The 21,731-nt window shown below is 44.1% G+C and overlaps 1 protein-coding gene across 1 annotated transcript in view; it reads right to left on the bottom strand.

Moving 5' to 3' along the window:
• Window positions 1–21,731, bottom strand: part of CLASP1 (cytoplasmic linker associated protein 1) — a 269,026-nt gene that overhangs the window by 36,811 nt on the left and 210,484 nt on the right. Inside the window, exons 29-33 of the mRNA XM_060153037.1 lie at window positions 20,849–20,927; window positions 19,654–19,797; window positions 10,129–10,272; window positions 9,715–9,821; window positions 1,167–1,317 (exon numbers count right to left, since the gene is read on the bottom strand). Coding sequence (XP_060009020.1) covers window positions 1,167–1,317; window positions 9,715–9,821; window positions 10,129–10,272; window positions 19,654–19,797; window positions 20,849–20,927 — 625 coding nt within the window. The remainder of the gene's footprint in view (window positions 1–1,166; window positions 1,318–9,714; window positions 9,822–10,128; window positions 10,273–19,653; window positions 19,798–20,848; window positions 20,928–21,731) is intronic.

The raw sequence follows: 21,731 nt of genomic DNA on the forward strand, positions 1-21,731 counted from the left end.
AAGATCCAGTGGAGCCCTTTCAGTCCACGTCTGACTCGAGACCCCTTTGGCTGGAACATCCTTCCCGAAAGCCCCCCTCAAATTCCAGGACGCCACATTCTCCTCTGCTCTCCTTCTTGAGCCCGCTTCTTCTATCTTTCCCTTCGTGGTGATGCTCCTGAGGATTCGGCCCTTACCCTCCTCCACTTGGCTGATTTCACTTACTTTTCTTTAGTTACCATCAAGCATCTAGTCAGTGTCCCTCAAACCTCCACCTGCAGCCCAAATCGCCAGCCTCAACTCCAGGCTGCGCACCCGAAGGCCCATGGCTGCGTCTGCTTGGATGTCTCACTGCGCTCCACAGGGGTCCACACCGCCTCTTCTCCCCGTGACACTGCGGTGCAGCAGCACTTCCTCAACAGTCCCTGCCGGACTCTCTGGCTCTCCCGCTTCTGCTCACGCGCTACCCGACCCAGCTCCCTCCAGGGTCACTCCCCATCGCAGAGTGACAGCGACCCTCCTCAGACGTGCGTGGGACCATGGCTCTTCCCTGGCTAAAAATCCTTCAGATTCTTCAGGGACCCCAGAGTAGTCTGGACGATAGCTGTGCGCCCCCTGGTGTGAGGGCCCTTCTCTTCCCAGGGCCTCCCCAACACCAGGGCACGCCCACCCTCTCCCTCCCCCCGTGCCCACTCCAATCCCTCTGCCTTCTCATAGGCCCCTCTCAGACGACAACCTCCTACTTGACCGGACAAGTGCCTCGTGACCTCGTGGCCTCCGTGCTCAGAGGGTGACATCGTCTCCTCTGCAGATCTGTCCTGCGCCACTCTGCCCCTCTGCAGGAGGCTGCAGCTCCCAGAGAGCCACGCTGGCGTCGGGCGCAGGCTCACTGTTTTTATCATATCAGAGGAACAAAAACGTGTCCAGGATAAATGAAAGCCAGCTGAGAAAAAGGGCATTTAACATTCTTCACCAAGATAGCTGAGGGCTGCTGCAATTTCGTAAAGTTGCCTTGGGCCTCTTAAAATCATACCATTCTAACTACGAGATAAAAATAATGTTGGAGTTCAGTAATCCCCGCGGTCAGCGTTCAGGAGTATCCCTTAAGGGACACACAGCTCTCTACCGGCCTGGGTGGTGACCGCCCCCTCACTGATGAATGGCCCTGTTAGCCTGCGGGTACTCACGACATCACAGTCCTTCCTGCCGTCTCTTTTAATGGGCTCATTCAGATCCTCCTGGCTTCGAAAACTAAACTTTTCGATGGCTTCTGTCACTCCACGCAAAGAACTATAGATTTCTTCAGAGTTCAGGTTCTCGGTATCATAGTCCAGCATGCTAAAGAGCAAAAATATTTCATTTCTTAAATTAAGGCACATGCATAAAATTGGGGTATGGGTAAAAATGACTTCTAATCATTTACGGAGTAAGACATAATTATAGTTTCTTTAGGTGATTTGGAATGATAAGGAAGACATCTTTTGTTAAGAGTACCACCACTGGACAATTGAATCATACAGCTTCCTTGTCAGATCTGGTCCCAAACACATGACATCAGCACTCAATAAGAGCCAGTGGGAAACAAGAACCACGAGAATGCAGGAACTCAAAGAGTGACAACTGGTGACGATGCACGAGGTTAATGGACGTGGAAAAATAACTTTCGTATCTTGAAGATGGAAAAAAGCAGTTTGGTTGTTACTGGTCTCAAATGTACAAATAAAGGAAAAGAAAGCTAGTTATTACACACAAATTTTAAAGGAGCAAAGTGCATGACCTCAGAAAGCTGGGTTATGCTCACCAGTATCAGAAACCTATGAAATAAAACCCCAGAGTAGAAAATGCCTCGAAGTCAGATCCACCAACGGACTCCTGAAAGCCTCTCACGCCATCTAATCCAGGAATTGGCTTGAATAACCAAATTCTTCTAGACGCGGATAGTGGGAGTTTTACAGTGAAAGCAGATCTTATAAAGATGAGTCACACTTCCAGATGAATATCTAAAAGCACTCCAAAAAGCAAGAAATATTTGTCCCTTACAGAAAAGTGACGTCAACTGTCGTCCTTTCAGACATTTAGCATACACAGCAAAACACAAAGTAAAGCAAAAATCCTCAACAGCCTTCTGGCGTAATGCAGTGTATCAACAAGTGACCTTTACATGTTTGAAAAGTACGCTGAAACAGACAGAAGATCCTAAGAACAAAAACCATTACCTTCCCTCAAAAAGAATAAACCGTCACTTGCTCCAAGAAAGTATTCAAGAAAAAAATCGTATGAGTCGGTCTGATTTTATCTCCAGACAGTCCTGAGCTATGCTGAGAACTGCCAAGGACATTAAAAGAATCCTTGGCTGTATATAAGTAAGCATTCAACAACATTCACTATTAAGGACTAAAGAAGACCGATCTTCCTCTTCTTCCAAAGAGAAATAACTGAAACCAGTCACCCACTGGTGGGATCCCCGGCTAAGGGCAACCCAGCCAGTCCTGTGCATTCTGTTGAGAGGAAACTTCCCTGTAACTTAAAAACAAAAAATGTTTACCAACCTCCCCCTCAACACACACACTTTTTTTTTTTTTTTAAGGTTTGGGCAGATGAACAAGACAAGATTTGAACAGCGCTCACTTGGAGTAGCCAGACCTCTACTGGCTGGAGGCTGTAACGACCCGAGTGTTTTCTAAGGCCGGATGGGTCCTGCCAGAGTACAAGATCTGAATTCATTCACCCTGCGAGATGAATTCACTCTCCTGTTGCAAACCTGGCCCAGGTAGAACCCATTCTTCTCTTCTGATGAATGAAAGAACACAGACACCTCAACTGCACTTGGAGAGCTCACAAAAACACACGCCAACTCAAAGACTGGCTCTGGCCATCAAACAAAAAGCAATGTGAGCTTCAACACGTTTACAGCTAAGACTCCGTGTATACGCTGGCAGGAAGCAGAATCAAAAAACCTGAACAGAATTCAAGATTTCAACCCCTTCTAAGTTCATAACATTATCTAATACTCCTTTGGCATGAAGAAAGCGTGACTGGGGAGCACTGGGGCCCCCTGACCGCTCCCCTCCCCGGCCCCTTCTAGAACAGCACAGCACCAGCTTATGTGTGAGCAAAGGCATTTATACATCTGGCCAGTACACCGTTTTTCATAAATAAAGGTTGAATGTGACTTAAACAAAAAATATGTATACGAGATGTAAAAAGATGCCTGAAAATACTATTAATCACAACAACCAAAAAGAGTAACATAGCCCATGCAAAAGGGAAAAAACCAAAACAAAACAGGAAGGATGGAGGGATGGACAGGAGGAAGTCTGGGGGACGTTCAGCTTTTAAGGGATGTCACAATATTATTCTCCATGTCGCTTCAGAAGATGTTAGGTTTCATGTAGTTCATCCCATTATTCCTACCCTGAACTTTCTTAAAATACCTCATTTCGGTTCATATAACTTTAGCATGAGAGCAGCCTCTCTTTAAAATAGGAAAATAAAGGATTCTGCCAGTTAATGTTCCTCCTTCTTACGTTCAATTAATAAACCAACTCAGACTTCCAATTTAGGAGAACGTGCGCACGGCCAGGCACAATCTATTGGGGACACTTCTTTTAGACTCACTAGCTTGAGCTTTGAAGCATCTCCTTGGTATGAAGTGGAAACTGTGAGCTCCAGGTGAGAGAGAGCATTATTTTCCTCTAAAGGGAAGCAGACAGTGTTGCTTTCCTTGCCATTTCACGTTCTGGCGTTTGCGTTTTTTCCAGTCAATACCCGTGAGCCCTTATTTCATAGGGAAAAAGGACACTCCCGTGGATGCCGTCATCAGGGAATCACAGGTGATGTGGTCCTGACAAGCAATACCCACAAGGGAACAGCAAGGGGGAGGCAGCAGCTCTGCTTAGAAGAGACCTGGCTGGGTGAACCCCAATCTGCCACCTGCCCTCACATTCTGTCTTGTTTTAGCTCGGAGGTATAATCCCTTAGGTTAAAGGCCAGGTCCTAGGAGTCTGTAAACACTGTGATTAGACTCCAGAAAGGTTTCCATAGGGTTCTTTAGATTAGGAAGAGTTGCTCAATCGGTCAATACTCACTGACCTGAGGTCAGGCCAGGGCACCCAATACCGGGCAGAAGGCGGCTCTGGCCTCACCCTGCAGAAAGGCTGCACAGCGCAGGCGGGGAGATGCGTGAGGTCAGGTCACCAAGGAAAGAAAAGCCGGAGACAGGAAGTGTGCCTTCTGAGAGCTTCTTCTTTGTCATTTTGTAGGGAAAAGATACTAGGTATGGAATGAGGATAATTGTTCCTTCTCATGAAATCGATAGGGTTTTGGCGAAGAGCAAAGAGAAAAGATACAGATTTCCTCTTAGTTTTATGTAACCGATAGGTTCTCTAAGTGTAAAGGTCTCTGGGTCCACTCTCTCTCCCTCCGACAGTTAACAGAAGTTATAGTTGTCTGTGAAGCGCTAGCTGTAGCATTGTACACACGTGTAAAAGGTGACTCTGGGAACCGATGTCCTCTGGAGGGTGGTCTCAGTGGCCGGATGGGAAGACTGGCTGGGGGTGAAGCTTGGTGCCCAGTAAGGCACACGGGTCAGTGTACTGGGAGACGGTCAATCGACCGGTCTGATACGCTGAGGCATGACTAACCTTTAAGACAAATGCAGTGGCACGCGTTATTAACACTGAGGACGCAGCCGTGTCACTGTCGACGTGCCCGTGCCCCAACCTGCGCACCTGGACAGTCACCACAGGAGTCTCTGCACGCTTTAGAAGCTACTTTCAGAACTGGGGGAGTTTCCGAAGGAAGATGCTGTTAAAACACTTAGCTGGCTTGTTTACTACATACAGTCTCACTGTGTCGAGGACATAAAGTAAGAATGTAAATCTTCTGTGCAAAAGCTATCTCTGAGGCATTCAAAAGTAACAGACTTCTTTGTTTTGTTTTGTCTTTACCCTTGTCCTATCACAGAGGGTTCAAACTCAGCTCACACAGCAGAGGCAGCTGGACTGCTCCGTCCTCTGCTCATGTAATCATAGGGCTCCAGGGAAGGGATCCTCCGATCTTTGGACGTTTATAAAAAGCACCTAAGAGACCCTCAAACACGAATCCGTAGGAGCCCGTGGAGCCTCCTCTGTAAAGCACTGTCGCATTCGGCCGGAAGCCTGTGGGGACCCCACGGCTCTCCCGCCCGGTGCTGGGCCCCCTTTATGGGATGTCACGGGGAGGGCACCTCTCGGGGCTGCCTTTCTGGATCTGAGTCCTCAGACTATCGGCACATGCGGGACATCAGGACGGGACGTCAGGAAGGACACTGGCCCACACCACTGACAGCAGGACTGAGGACCTCAGGTTTGGGAGGAAGCAGCCCTGTGCGGTCTAGCAGAAGGCTGGGGACACCGCGCCCGGTCGCGGCCCTGACGGCATGCGTCGCCCGAGCCCCTTCCAGGGCCCGAGCGCTGCAACCACAGATGTCGGTGGATGTGGCCAGTTGATGCAATGGTCCCCTCTCCTGGGGGCACCGTAGGAGCGTCCTCGAGAGGTCTGGCCGAGGCCACGCCCCTGGCTCACACTTCTCACCAAGGCTCTAGCCCCGCTGGTCTCAGCCGCAGGCAGGCGGCGGAGAGGCTTCCCCAGAGACCTGAGGCGACGTTGGAAGTGCAATAATATTGTGACACCTCAGAGAAGTGGAACAGGTAGCTCGTTACCTGGGAGAGTAAGGGCGCCTGAGAGTCTTGTGGGAGGGAGCGGTGGGGATGGAGCTAGGCTGAGGAAAGGGAGCTGGCTGCTTCGACCACCCATCGGCACTGCAACCCCACAACCGACTGTGGTGATCAGAAGACGAGAGTCAGAGAAAGAGACAAGACAGGCAAGGGCGGCACTATACTCTGTGTCCTAGAGCCCCTCTCCCTGACAAAGCTCTACCCAGAGTCATGCTGCACCATTCGGGGGCAAGAACCAGTTCTCAGTCCTGCATTTATGTTTTTAAATCACATGAGATTCCAACTACAGGACTGTGTGTGTGTAAAGGAAATTACAAGCACTTACATGCAAAAAACACAGATGTACTTGCAGATAATGCAATCAGTTATTTCAGAAAGAACCAAAGAAGGATTCATGGGCCTTAATTCAAATGGGACCAAAGGGACGAGAGCAGGAAGCCTCAGGGAAGGTGCCACCCGGCCAGATCACTCAGGCAGGGGACAACGCGTCCCCTCACCAGGACGACCCTCAGATGGGTATTTCCTTCTGTGAAAACAACAGCACCACTGGGGGGGCGGGGGGCGGGCCATGGCCCACGGGCTGGCTCCGAGACGGGGGAATGCTCACGTGACCTGATATGAGGACTAAAGTGCGCCTGAGAACACAGGCTCTCCTGACCTGGCAGGTGTCCCTAAGTGACCTGGGTGTGCAAAGGCCCCGCCAGAGTTCTAACAACTGCTGTAGTTCAACAGACCCAGAGACACGGGACGGGTGTGAACTGAGCTGACCGCAAATGGGACACCAGGCCAAGGGGTCCACAGGACCAGGGTCCCTACGGAGCAGCGCGCCTGCCCCGGCACTCATGGCGGTTCTGAGAGCAGTGGTCCAGAGCTGGTCTTCACCTGAGGACAGCGAAGGCCCCATTTTATAAGGAATACAAGGTGTGGAGGGGAGCAGTCACTGTGGCACAGAAGGGCCAAAGGCCTCCTCTAGGCCACACACTGAGTCAGCGGCACAAGAGGACACGGGAGACCCCCTCAACTGGGGCCCTGCCAGTAGGGGGAGGACCAAGAGGATGCGCCAGCACCTCCCTGCGGGAGGGGGTCTCCAGCTTGATCCCCCCCTTGAGTCTGTGCACACGCTTGATCGTCTGACGGGATGAGTGTAAAATCCACCTAAAATTGCCTTTTGTTGTTGGGTTACCAGAGGTTATCTGCTGAGCGCTCCACGGCATGTTTGTCAAGAATGCACAGCAGACCAGAGTGAGGACGGCCACGTGCTTTTTCTATCTTAAAGGGAACGGACTGCACGTAATTGCTGAAGCCCCTTGCAACTCTGTTTTTCAATTAGCATCGATCACACTCGGTAAGATGAGCTGAAATGTAAATGTGTGTTTAATGATGGAACACTCCAGGCCATTCGTCTTCTCCCCGAAGACTTGGAGCATCTGTTTGCTCGCTGGGAATAAGCAGGACTCCTCTCTCCCACAGAAATGATGACTGATGGATGGAACTTCCACAGAAGTCTAACTTGTTTGCTACGGCTTCTCTAACGTTACTGGGTGGATAAAAATGAATTCCTCACTAGCGATTTTTTTTTTAAACTATCAAATTAAATGTGTTCATCATGTTAGAGTATTTTCTTATTCCCAGCATAATCTGACTGTAGAATTTTTGGACTAAAAAAAAAGTAACTAGTTTATTTTGATACTCAAAGTTAGATTAAAAACAAACAACTCAGTAGGACAAAAGCTAACATCCAATGGGAAAGATAAGGACAAAAAGCTTAACATCCAATGGGAAAGATAAAATAGTGGGTCATAGAAAATAAATGTTTCAAGAGCACCGCTCAGAAAAATAGCTGAGATTATATCCTGTAGAATTGGTCTATCCCTACTTAGAATGTGGTAACCCAGTACATTCTCCTCTTTAGTGCAGGAGTTCATTCCTTTTATAAATTTCCTGGTAGAACGTATGTAGCCCATTTGAATATTTCCCGTGATATGATGACATGGGGGCAGCTTTTCCCACTTCTGGACAGTTCTGGTTGTGAGAAAAATTATTTCTCCTGTTGAATTCAAGTTGGCTAAGGCCATTCTGGCTACTTATGCACTGACTGAAGGCATATTGTGTTTAAAAAGAAAGAAAGAAATTACACAACTAAATAATCCCTTAAAGAAGAATTGCTTGATAAGAAAATATTTAGGTCACACTTGGACTTTTTAAGATTGAAAATAAGTCTCCCCATTTCTTCCACTCACCTGTAACCCTAACAGTAAACATTTAGGCCAGGCTAGTTAAGAATGGATATGGTGACGTGGAAAACTAAATTAGAATTTTTAAATAATTTGGACATCCATGAAGCTTAATACCTAGCCAAGTCTTAGCTCTGCTGGATTACGCTAGCAGCTCCCACCAATCCTTTACTTAGACCATGAGCACATATAACAAAATACTTCATTTGAATTTTACCTTTTGTTTATTACCTAAAGAATGTGCCACCCTATTAATGAGATAACTAAAAAATAAGAAGTATGAACTGTGTATTATGGAAGAAAAGATTTCCCAGTGTTGCAGAAGTACCATTTCTAAACAAAGGCAACAATTTACAGAGAAGACAACTTCTCCATAAAATTCTCTCCTACCGAGGAGGAGAACTCCATGATTTTACTGCCAACACTGGGGTCACTTTAGACAAACCGTTTGTTTTGATACAGATGGTAACATTTAAAAAACAAGTGCGCTGAGCCACAGACACACTTGGGGAAAGTCAGACATGTTTCCATTAGTTTCTGGTCTCAAGCGTCTAATTATACCAGCCTGCTGAAACCATGACCACACAGACCAAATCTGGAAACATAACGCTATGCTTCATTCTACCTACGTACAGTACCAGGGGACCTTAGGAGGATGAAACATAAAGCAATATAAACACTAGGATACTCTAAGTATACAAAATATTTCGTTTCTCCAAGAGAAAAACACAAATTTGACATTTTCCAAAATATTTATATGATAACTTGAGAAACTGAAGACAACTTCAGTGGTAAGGATGGAGGAGTTTGGAAGAGTTTTGAGCATTAAAAAAATCTAAATTTGAAGGCACTTACATTTTGCTATCTTCCAGCTGAAGAGGTAACTCTTAAAAGGGTATGGCATATGGCATACTTGTGACATTTTCCTCCAATTTTAAGATCGTGGTGTCAGCAACCCTTAAGACACAGCCTCCTGATTCTTGTTAGTGATCTCAAAGCCCTGCATTTCTTGAAGCCAAACACACATGCATGACCCCTGCAGGTCCAGCCTCTGGCTCCTTCCTAAAAGCTGTGGCCTATAGGGTCACCACTCTGAGTGGGGCCATGAGAAACTCCAACACCTGCCAGGGGGTCATGAAAGCCGCCGTGCAGGGACTTCTAAGGGCTCTGGCCAGATGGGAAATGTTATCCAAAGATCTCAAGGCAAACTCTCTTCTCCTTCTAAGTCACTGCCCCAGACTCTGTTAGGCCAATGTTCACATGGTCCCAACAGGAGTCTGAAAATGCTGATCCAGTTTCAGTTCTCAGGTCCTCAATCCCTTCTCAGAGCAGCATTTGGCTTCAAACCTGAGTCCAGAATGGCCACTTGGGTGGAAACTACCCCAGACTATGTGTGGACTGATTTATAAAGGGTTTAGTTAGACGATCAAACACCCGTAGGTGCTCCTATCGCTGACAGAGTAGGTGATGAGTTTCTAAACGCTTTCTACATGAAACAGGGCTCTAAACATAACTTTCAGTTTTAAAATCTTTAAGGTACTAGAAGAAAGCATTTAGAGCTAGAAGAACCTCAGAGACCATTCAGCAGAAACCGCTCATTTCACCATAGAAGCTAACCACTTTGCCCCAAGTGACACGGTTAAGATTTGTGTGAGGGCTATAGGAGCCGTGGGCTCCTGGTACCCATACACTTTCTGGTATTAAGCTTGGTCTGAAAACCTAGAAGGAACCTAGACAGTCATCGGGGTGGCTTAGTGTCTTCACTTCTGTTGAAATGGCATTACCTTGGAGACAGGCCCCCATGGGAGCAGTTGGTAGGGGAGGTCAGGGGGCTGGTCCGGCTGCTGGGATGTCGAGAGGGAGTCCGGCCAATGGTGTTGCTCGGAGAGCCCTGGGGGAAGGCAGAAGAGCTCCATCACGCGAGGGATAAATACAGGACACAGTTCCGCTTGCCCCTCGGCCCTTGAAGCCCCGTGCAAATAAATGGGCAGATTCTGCATAATCAGTGTGATTTTTTCCAGAATCATAAGGTCAATTTTAAGTGCATACAAACCCAAAATGGATAACTGTCCTGCAGGCATTCCCAAAGCTGAGTGACTGCTGTCAGCTGGAGCAGACAGAGTGGCAGACACAACTGAGCATTTGCTCTACACGGGGATGGGTAAGTGGAGGCCACCAACCGTGACCCAAGCGCTCACCACACTGGTGTTACTGGAGTTCTTGAGGTGGTTATGCAGGAGTTTGGTGGCACCATCCTGGAATGTTTTTGGCAAGGCACCAAGTAACATGGTAAATTCAGGAGTGTTCAATTCAAACAGAGAGATGAGCACAATCTGTGCTGCCTAGAAACGGAAGAGATGGTTAATTTACGTCACGTACAATGGCCTATCTTGGTCAAAATGCTCGTTAAAGTTGTTTTACTTTATTTTATTTATTTATTTATTTTGGCTGCACCACGTGACTCGCGGGATCTTAGCTCCCTGACCAGGGATTGAACCCGGGCCCCCAGCAGTGAAAGCACAGAGTCCTAACCACTGGACCACCAGGGAATTCCCAAAATTGTTTTTAAAAGAAATCTGTTTTGTATGAGTAGAATAAATAATAAGAGGACATCTGTGCCATAAAAAAAACAAACAGCACTTAGAGGAAATACCATCATCAACTATAAACAGCCAAACTTCAATATGGAAAATCAGCCCTGGTTTCACTGAACACCCTGGCCTTGGATTTTACAACAGCACATTAACAATAAATTCCTGAAACTTTTTTCCTCTGTTGTCCAACACTAGGGACAAAGCTGGTGAGTACATAAATGAAACAGTCAAAACATTTGAAAAGGCTTAAGATTGTCCATTCTAGTAAGTCAGAACCGGACAAGCTCCTAGCACACCCTGGAAAGAACAAGTTTCTAAACAAGCTACCACTGTGTTATCTTGAAAAACCACTTTTCCTAGTGACTAAGAAACATTAGAAATAGAGTTCAAATACATCTGAAAAACTCCTACTTTTACATCTATGAATTGAGGACAGAGACAGTCTGTGGGAAGCAAACTAGATTTACATGGTACGAATTAAAAAGTTATTACTCTTCTGCCTTTTGGAAAATGTTCTACTTTTCTTTATTAGAGACAACATGTGCTCGTAGTGGCTATAGCAGCAAAGTGGGGAAGAGCAAGCAGCTAGAACACCAGCAGTGAGACCCAGGCTTCCCCGGAAAGCTACATGCCTGCTATGGTGCTCGAGCTTCGAAAACAGTGCCCTCGGAGTTAGTTACAAGGGTTTTGATTTAGAAGAACTATTCCAAAAGAAAATTTTAGTTAGTACTACCAGGCATTTCTTACAAATTTCTAAGAGTCAAAAGAAAGGAAAACATATTATGAAAATCTTTCGACTAGAAGCAAACATTTATTTTTCCAAAGACTGTAATATTTAGGATTGCACTAATTATCCTAAATTTTTTTCCACTATATAGAATATTACATAGAAACATGTTTGCTGAGAAATTTTTTGGAAATAAACACCCACAAAAAATCCCACTTCAATGCTTTTATGATGTTAAAATTAATTCTAGGTCCAGTTAATATAAAATTACTATTTTGTACCTGGAGAAGGAAAAAAAAATATCCAAAGACCCAAATGTATTTAACCAAAATGAAAACTTAATTACAAATTTTGAAATATCAGTAGAATAACATATTTTACACAATAAAAAATTATCTTTCATAATGTCATAAGCATTTATTAAGCACAGCATTGGGCAAAAGGATCTTACTTTTACCCTTGACTTCCAAATATGGTCATTAATAGCCTCTCTAACCAAATTAAATCATAAGGGCCAGTGTGCTTTCACAAGACAGGCAAAAAACATTATTATTGATTGTACTAAAACACACATTTCTACATGTCATTATTGGAACAGTTTTAACAAATCGTTATCTGAAGAAATCTATTTCACCATCAATTTAACACACTGTTAATATGATTTGTATAAAAGCAAATTCCCCAAATCATGCAAAGTAACCTGTGCATTAAAAAAAATTTTATTAGATGTTGGAAAAAAATGCATGCAGAAAACACTGCACTTCAAAGAGAAGCAAAGAAGCAGACTTGAGTTTTGGCCAAGGGAAAAAAAAAATCAGCATCACCAATTTAATAAGAAAGTTGAAAATGCTGAAAATGGCATTAGAAGACTATTAAATGTATTATCACATTTTTGAATAGCATGTTTTTATGTGAAATGTGCCACTGCCTTTAGACCTAATTTCTTCCCAGAATGACAAGATACCTGATACTAAAAATTTACTTGGGGTTTTCCATGAAGCAAATTATAAAACTGGTAGGATCTTTTAAGAACAAGAGGGCTGCAAGGTGACAGGCCTAGAGACTGTGCTAATTCGTGGCGACTTAACATTAGTGACTTTTCGTCATATGGGAAAAGAAAGCGCAGCAGATTTCAACTTCTACCCACTGAAGAACCTTCTCTCAATAACCGTAAAGTTGAATTTTGATAAGAAATCAAATAGAAAGACAGGGAATTCTGAAAATAACTCGTTGGACAGATGGTATGTGTGTGACTTACGCATATAAGTGAATATAATTTGTTTTTGCATTTTCCAAAATATAAAATGTAAATGATTTTATTAGTTTTCAAAAGTAACCCTTTGGCCTAAAGCTGTTTTCAAAGTAAAATCTTTTTCTGAAACCCAAGCTCCAGAAATGGATGGAAAGTTATCATTTAAGTATATTATTTTTAAAAGATTTCACATCAAAGTTTTAAAAGGAATGAGACTGTTATGATCCTGAAACATTTTATCTACAACTCTCTGTATCAGTGAGGAGTCTGAATACCAGAATGTCCAGGCAAGGATGACAACTGGGTTATATTTATCGTTTCCATCAATATGCTCTCACTGCAGGAATAATTCCAAATATGGGCATGGGCTGGAGAGATTCATTTTAAAAAGCCTGGGGCAGAGCTCGTGTTCAATAATGAGCCCAAAACCAGAGGGTGTCGCTGTCCCAACTTGGAGCTCCTGCCCCACGTGAGGAAGGGCCATTGAAAAGCCAGACCAAACCAAAACCTCTGCTGCTGACGTTTTCTAACGGGCAACTCTGGGGCGACGTACTTTAACGACCAAGTGGCGACCTAAAAGGAAATGACTCCCACTTGTGCCCCTACAGTAGAACTTGGGGGGTGAGGGTAAAAGGGCCTTCAAATCTCACTGCTAGTGTCTGAAAAGAACCTGCAGGCTATCGATGGCCTTGAATGCCATGTGCCTCACAGCAGAAAAGGATTCTTCCAGACAGGAGATCAATAAAACTTTGACAAATGTGTCAGTGTCAGTATTAATTATAGAGAACCTAAAATTTGAGGAGAGGGCTTTTTAAATTTATTAAACAAATATTACTGCTCCCTTCAGACTGTGATTAAAATTGCTTTAGAAAAACCACCAAAGAGAAGGTATTTCAAAACCTTCGGACATTTTAAATTTAGTATTTCTCCATTGCTATTTTGTTAAAATATGGTAGAAGCCTGTCTGCAACGTGGCTATTTCTTTGGGAAGGCAGTTAATCATAAAACATACCAAAACACAACAATTACACAGGTGCACGCACGCACGCACACGCACGCTCTGGCTCACGTAGTATTATGTTAATTTTAGGGTTCTTCAAAATCTTCTGTGTCTTCACAAGGGTAATCAGGATTAACAATCTCAATGCAAACACTGAAGTGTCTTTTTGCAAGTTAGCACACAGTTTTAAATCTACCTGTTTACAATTTTCTTCCAAGTTTCCTTCTCCAGGCCCAGAGCAGGTGGAGGCTGACCTAGTGGGGAAATCCTCACCTATTCGACTACGCTGAAGCGGGGACGGACAAACAGGAAAGGGGTAGGGTTTAATCAGAGACAAGAAGCACGTGCTCAAAACCATGTACAGGTATTTGGCTTCTTTTCTGAAGTCATATATAGAGAGAGAGATTATACAATCTAAAAGTCTGTGAATAATAACGGAACAGTAACAGTATCCTTAAGAATAATAACAGGAACTGCCAGTGTTAAACCTCCATCATTTGCTAAGTCCTTCATAATCATCACAATGCCTCCTGGAAGTAACAGTGTTCTTGCAAACAGATCAAAATGAGACTTGAGCGAGGCAGTCATATTCAGCTGAGGTTCAAATCTTATTTGATGGTAAAACTCTGAGCTTTTAGATTAGGACACGCTGCCTATGTATAATCAGAGATTTAAAATTTTTTTCAAATAGAAATGTCGACTTTTGAAGGCTACTTATATATACTTTTCCTGCTCCAGGCAACAGCACCTTTATAATCTCTAATTTTCTTTGCCATGCCTTTACTTCCCGCCTTTCTCAAAACAACATTTGGGGGCTAATAAATCTGTTAGTTCACTTGACAAAGCAGGTGCTCAATGTTAGAGAATCACGTATGATAAGGAAACATACAGGGATTCTGAACCCTAAAATATAAACATACCATTAAAATTTCTATTGTCATTACCGCATTCCCTTTGCCTGATGGGAAAAAAAAAATCTTCCTAACGCTGGAAAAAATTTGGACCAGCAGCAAAACCAAAGCAACCCTCAAGCAGTAATAGCTGAAGCTGCAACAACAAACAGAGTAGTATCTATCTAGGTTTTTATATGCTTTATTGCAGTTGGTCCTCCCAACAGTGCCTAAAGCAAATATCATGATTCCCATTTCATGGATAATAAACAAGGATTCAGAGGTTAAACTACTTGTTCACACCGCTAAAAAGTAGCAGAGGCAGAAGTCAACAGAGGTCAACTCTAGAATACACTGTATTATCCTAATACAGACACAGTGCATTAAGAAAGGTCTAGTGATTTCTCCAGAGAAGATATACAGGCTGCCAACAAACACGTGAAAGGATGCTCAACGTCACTAATCATTAGAGAAACGCAAATCAACACTACAATGAGGTATCACCTCACACCAGTCAGAATGGCCATCATCAAACAGTCTACAAACAATAAATGCTGGAGAGGGTGTGGAGAAAAGGGAACCCTCTTGCACTCTTGGTGGGAATGTAAACTGATACAGTCACTATGGAGAACAGTATGGAGGTTCCTTAAAAAACTAAAAATAGAACTACCATATGACCCAGCAATCCCGCTACAGGGCATATACCTGAGAAAACCATAATTCAAGAAGAGTCAAGTACCACAACGTTCACTGCAGCTCTATTTTCAATACCCAGGACATGGAAGCAACCTAAGTGTCCATCAACAGATGAATGGATAAAGAAGATGTGGCACGTGTATACAATGGAATATTACTCAGCCATAAAAAGAAACGAAACTGAGTTATTTGTAGTGAGGTGGATGGACCTAGAGTCTGTCATACAGAGTGAAGTAAGTCAGAAGGAGAAAAACAAATACCATATGCTAACACACATATATGGAATCTAAAAAAAAAAAAAGATTCTGAAGAACCTAAGGGCAGGACAGGAATAAAGACACAGACGTAGAGAATGGACTTGAGGACATGGGGAGGGGGAAGGGTAAGCCAGGATGAAGTGAGAGAGCAGGACGGACATATATACACTACCAAACGTAAAACAGATAGCTAGTGGGAAGCAGCCGCATAGCACAGGGAGATCAGCTCAGTGCTTTGTGACCAACTAGAGGGGTGGGATAGGGAGGGTGGGAGGGAGATGCAAGAGGGAGGGGATATGGGGGTATATGTATATGTATAGCTGATTTACTTTGTTATACAGCAGAAACTAACACACCACTGTAAAGCAATTATATATACTCCAATAAAGATGTTAAAAAGAGAAAAAAGAAAGGTCCAGCGTATGTCTGTGTAGTTTGGTCAACACAACTCTCAGGACTCCCATACTTAAAAAATGGAAAAGGTTACTTTGGGAATAAAGCAGGCCAGTTAAAGCTGGGTGGGGCTTTTCCATCCATCCAAGTCAGTCCCAGCCAGGCAGGCGTGCCTCCTGACGACTGGCTCGTGTTTTGGTTTAGGTTGTGTTTCCTCCCTCCTCAACATCTTAAATATTCAAACACCCGACTCCCTCTGAGAGGAAACACCCCAGAACACTGACATAAAAAGAGAAACAAAATATCAAAAACACTGAAGTCAGTGAATCAAGAGTTTTGTCAGCTTAAAATGTGTCTAAAGTTGTTTCCCAAACAGGAGATATACCGAGGAGGCACTGCACTGCCTGCAAACTTCCCGAGTACTGTTTGTATACAATTAATATTCTCTAAGGATAGGGTCAATATGAGAGTTTGCTGCATAGATTTCAGACTGTAGGGCTCTTCTAGTATTTAGAATGTAACCTTGCCCTACTCTTAGGAAATTAAGTCAGCACCAACAGGAGAACTTGGTTCATGATCAGAAAGTGCTTTTCTGATCATGAAAATCACCAAGATTTCCCTAGCACCTGATACAACCTTTTAATAACTCTGCAAATTACAGGCAAGGCAAAACATATGTCTACTTAGAAGAGATAAGCAAGCAAATCTTTAGTGCACTAAATTATCCAGATGAAAATGCTGCCTGTTTTCTTTCCTTGCAGATTTAAAATAAGTGATGACAATTTAAAATCTTAGCACAGAGTGATATATACCATATCACAATTTCTAAGTATTTTAATTTACTTAGGCACTACATTCATTTAGACAATCTTTAGAACACTTCTCAAATTCTTGGATAAGGCGGGTGCATCACTGACAACAGCATGTACATTTATATAAATATCCAGTGGATGGAACCGCAAAACAGAGCATTTAAATAAAAGCGGCTCTATCTCCAGGAAGGATTCGCCTGTATGGGGCAAAAGAACACGTATTTGAATACTGTGCTTTAACAAGCCTATCCTAGTGAGTGCTCGATGGATACAACTGAAAGCCAAACAATCAAATCCACGAATATCTTCAAGGATGAAAAAAAAATGTCACCGGGTGCTCAGAATGCAGAGATGCACCTGCTAAAATGAACCTCATTACAATTTGCATAGTTAGGTAAAAAAGCTCCCTATTCAGGTAAGAGCTAAGGAACTACCGAATAACTAACTATGGAAGACTCATGCCAGGCCGCCGAAAACCAAAGCCTTGGTAGGCAGAGCGTAAGGTGGGCCCCAGGGTCCCCGCCTTCCGGTGGGTAAGCCTTACAGCCCTCCCCCAGGGTGAGCGGGACTTGCGCGTTTGATGGACTTCACTCCCATAATTACGTTACATGGCAGAAGGGGTTCTGCAGGTATAATTAAAGTCCCTCTCTAACTGGCTGACTTAAAGGGCAGATTATCCTGTGTGGTGATAATCAGGTGAGCCCTTTTTAAAGAGGCAGAGAGGTTAAAATGAGAGTCTCCTGCTGGCTTCATTTTAATTTATCTTTCATTTTTGACGAATAGTTTTGCTGAATAGAGATTTTGGGTTTTTTTGTTTGTTTTTTTGCGGTACGTGGGCCTCTCACTGTTGTGGCCTCTCTCGTTGTGGAGCACAGGCTCCGGATGCGCAGGCTCAGTGGCCATGGCTCACGGGCCCAGCCGCTCCGCGGCATGTGGGATCCTCCCAGACCGGGGCACGAACCCGCGTCCCCTGCATCGGCAGGCGGACCCTCATCCACTGCGCCACCAGGGAAGCCCTCTCTTTGGGTATTTATCATTCATTAATTCACTGAAAATACTTACTAAATGCCTACTTTGTTTTACAGGTCTTGTGCTAGGTGCTGAGCATGCAGGGTGAACAAAAGCAGAGAGGTGGAGGAGGCACGGGGAACCGCAGGGCCAGGCCTCGCCCTGAAGACACCCAGGGCCCAGGCTGGGCCCCGAGAGAATTAGCGGCAACCAGGTCAAGACTACGTCAGCAGCCTGCGTGCCTGAGGTTCAGTCCCAGGGGAACGGTCTAAACTGATGGGCCTCAACACTGCATTAAAGATCAGCCAAGAGTGGAAGGAGCCCCGACCAGACACAGAGCAACGTCCACGCTCCACTCTGTACCAGTGAAGTCAAGTGACTGCGGGGAGAGCACAGCCATCTAGGTTAGTTTTCATTGCAGCCAGGACTGAGAACTACTGACGTAAAGCTTTTCAGCTACCTCTGAGGGGCGGGGATTACTGTCCCGGAGGCCAGGTTCGACCTCAGCCTGAAGGTGGGGTGTTTGGCAGTCCTCACAATGGGGAAGGGGAAGACGTGCGGGCAGACACTGGAGGCAGTGTTTTGATGCCCCAGGCTAGATAACTCAAGGAAAAACATTCCTCTAGTGTCCTGATTAGAAAGGTTAGGACAATAAATCCGAGCTCAAATGTTTAATGTGCATGTCCAGAGAAAGTAGCCATGATGACCAAAGCTGGCTGTTCCCATACAGGCCCTAATCATGATAATAACGTGCATGTCTAAAACATCTTCCAGCCCCACGGGAGGGAACGCTTCAGTAACCTTCAATTACAAAAACACATACTCATATAGACACACGTACTCAACGTGTTATGACTAAAGATAGGAGGTTGTACTTGGGCTCTTGTATTTCTTGGTTGATCTGTGACTTTGAAAACTGTAACACAAATATCCTTCTGACGTTCCAATCAACCAAATCATGCCACCACCTCCCAAGTCCCAAAGAGGCTCAATGGTTAAATTAAAGGTTGCCAGTGAAATGCTCTTTCAATAAATATTGAAACATTTTACAAACAGAGCATAAATCAAAAATATTATTTACTATTATTTACTATTAGAACAGTAATTTTGAATGAGTGCTTTAATAAAATTCATCCTTGTTTCTTTGACCTTGGACAACTTAGTTTATTACTGTACAATGGCTGGAGAATTACATCGGCTGTGACCTTCCCAAAGAACCCCTGCAGGTGGTTCTTTGGTTCCCTTCCTTGGATTCCATTAGAGCAGGAGCTAGGTGTTCAGGGGCATTTGGAACCACAACAACCTCGCTAACTACCTCTTGGAATCATCCTTAACCCTGCCTCGACCCAAGTGGTCCACGTTACCAACTCTACCCCAAGGCCAAAGGACTATTTTGGCACGGACGGCGGTGGAAGGAGTATACTACGGGGAAAAAAGAAAAGAAAAAAGAAAAAAGCAAGGTTCATGATTACATACAAATAACCAAAATCAAGTACTTTTAGTCTGAAACCAGAACTAAGAAATCTGGTTTTTATCAGTAACTTTGAAAGGCTAGCTTGTTTATATATAAAGTAAAAGAACAATGGCCACGTGTGAAACTCAAGTGTAGAAGAACAGGACACTGACAGGAAGAGAATAATAGAAACAACGAAGAGAGTGATAACTTACACTTCCTGTGTGCTTATAACCTGTCAGGAATGGATCATGCTTTTAACATATATGAATTCATCTTCACAGTAGTCCTAAGGCAGAATACTACCTAAGAATAGAAATAACAGGGTCCCGTGCTCCCCCCACTGTGTTATATGCCTTTCAACGTGCCATTTCAGAAGAAAATAGCAAATATTTCTCTTCAGGTGATTGAAAAAAAAAAAAAAAGCAACAACACAACATCTTGGTATCAGGGTGTCTCCCATGATACAAGATTTCAGATTTTCATTTTGATCTTCAAAGGCTGCAACTAGACGGAGCTGGAGGGACAGGAGCAGAGCCTTGGTTTCCTAGAAAAGGAGCGATAGTGGTTTGCGTGTAGGCTTGTGGGTGGTTTACAAGTTCCCATAAATGCCTCTTCGTGACACGTGCCTAAGGACATACCTTTCTCACGTCTGAACTCTTTGGTTCTGTCGTCCAGGTTATAATTCTAGAAACAGCAAGCCTTGTCTCACTAGAGTTTATGAAATCTGTTGGGTCCATCTGCCTAGCGAGAGACTCGATGTACTTCAGGATTGCAACTTTGACCTGAAAGATCCAGCAATTATAAACAGTAGGTACACTTTATAAATCTTTGAACAGAACTCTTAACTGGTGCTCAGAGAAAAGAACACACTACTGAGGGGACACCACCTTTCTCCTGGATTTATGTTCCTACATGCAGGGGCCCTCCAGCAGTGAAAAAGCATGAGATGACTGACAGGGAAGCCTGGGAACAGAAGGGAGGCCTGCAGCCTAATCCCCTTCCCTCTGTGACTGCCGGGCCTGCAGAGAAGGCAGGCTCTGCTCCTCACAGACGCCGCAAGACACGTGCCGGGCAGGAGCCCCCGCTGGGGTGAGGGGTGGAGGCACCAGGGGGACCTCCAGCTCTGCCACCGACCGCGGGGCAAGTACAACTCTGTGTGAGTTTTATTTTTCAGCCACTCTAGGCCAGGTCTTGCAAGGCAGCACTGAAGGTAATTCAATAATTACCTTCAATAATTCAATAATTCTGCTCTAACTTCCCCACCAAGGTCTCACTTGGTTTTGACATCAGGAGAAAAGGGTTATTATTTATTGGGCCTCTCCTAAAAACCTCAGCAAAATTAGTGATCAAAGAACAGGCAATGTACCTGATGTCATTCAAAGGAGCACATCCTCCTTCAAATACCATTAGTTCATTCTTATAGGTATGATGTTTATAAAACATGCCAATTCATTTTTCATGTGTTACGACGTTAATATTAAAAACATTCCAATAAGATACCTATTTTAACACATCAAAATTCTCTACATTAAATATTAATGTGAAACACTGTAATAATGCCCAAATGTTGGTGTGGAGCAACTGGAGTTCTCAGACACCGCTGGTAGGAACATAATCTGATATAACCATTTCAGCAGTTTAAAATAAAGTTAAGCATGTCCCTACCCCATAAACCAGCAACTTCTCTACTATGTACTGAACCAAGAGAAATGGAAACATGTTGCTTACAGCAGATTTACTCACAATAGCCAAATATGAGTCATGTATAAACAAGTATATTTTAAGCAAATTTGACTTCTAGAGGTTGAATTATAACGACAAATAGTTACCGACCTTGAGGTTAGGAGTTTGGGTTTGATCCACAATAAATCTCATCAAAATGTTAAATTGCTGATCAAATGGAAAGGAGTCCCTAGGTTTAAAAAAAAAAAAAGTATTTTAAAAGAAAGACTTACTACAAAAAACAATGTAAAATCATATAAGAAACAAAAATACACTATTATAGATTCCTCTAGCATATGTAAAAAGCAAGCATGTTTATATTTTTTAAATATTACTTTTCATTTCATGTAAATACTAAAGTAATACACATTACATAGAAAACTTCTTTTTTGTTTTGTTTTTTGGTTTTTGTTTGGCTGCACCGCATGGCGCACGGGATCTTAGTTCCCGGAACAGAGATGGAACCCGGGCCCAGCGCTTGAGAGCACCGAGTCCTAACCACCAGACCGCCAGGGAATTCCCTAGAAAATTTAGAAAAGGGGAAATCTTGTTAAAAGTCTTGAAACACATAAACTGAGCAATGAATGTCTGCTTGCCTTCTTGGGATCTGCTCGTCTTCTTTCCAGGTACCTTTCGGAATACTGCTCACGTGAGAAACACTTCCATCACCCAAATCGAACTTTTACATCCCGATGAGGCTGCTTGCAGCTGCCCTTGCTGAAGCTGCCTGCACAGCTCCTGGGGTCCTCGCTGGGTAACCGCCCGTAAGCTGGCTTTGTGAGGTCACCACAGAAGAGCGCCCGTGGGACACTCACCCAGAGACACCCCTCTCCAGCTACAGACACACACAGGAGCCTGGGACCCTAGGAGCTCCACTCCGGCTCCACTTCTCGCCTGTGACTCATCTCATTTCTCGTGGTCCTCTCACATTTTTGATCCAACTGAGTAACCCTGAGGGCTCTTGGCGAGCGAAAGTCAGTGCCCTCTCCCTTAA

The sequence above is a fragment of the Lagenorhynchus albirostris genome, chromosome 6, assembly GCF_949774975.1.
Source record: "Lagenorhynchus albirostris chromosome 6, mLagAlb1.1, whole genome shotgun sequence".
Taxonomy (NCBI): Eukaryota; Metazoa; Chordata; class Mammalia; order Artiodactyla; family Delphinidae; genus Lagenorhynchus; species Lagenorhynchus albirostris.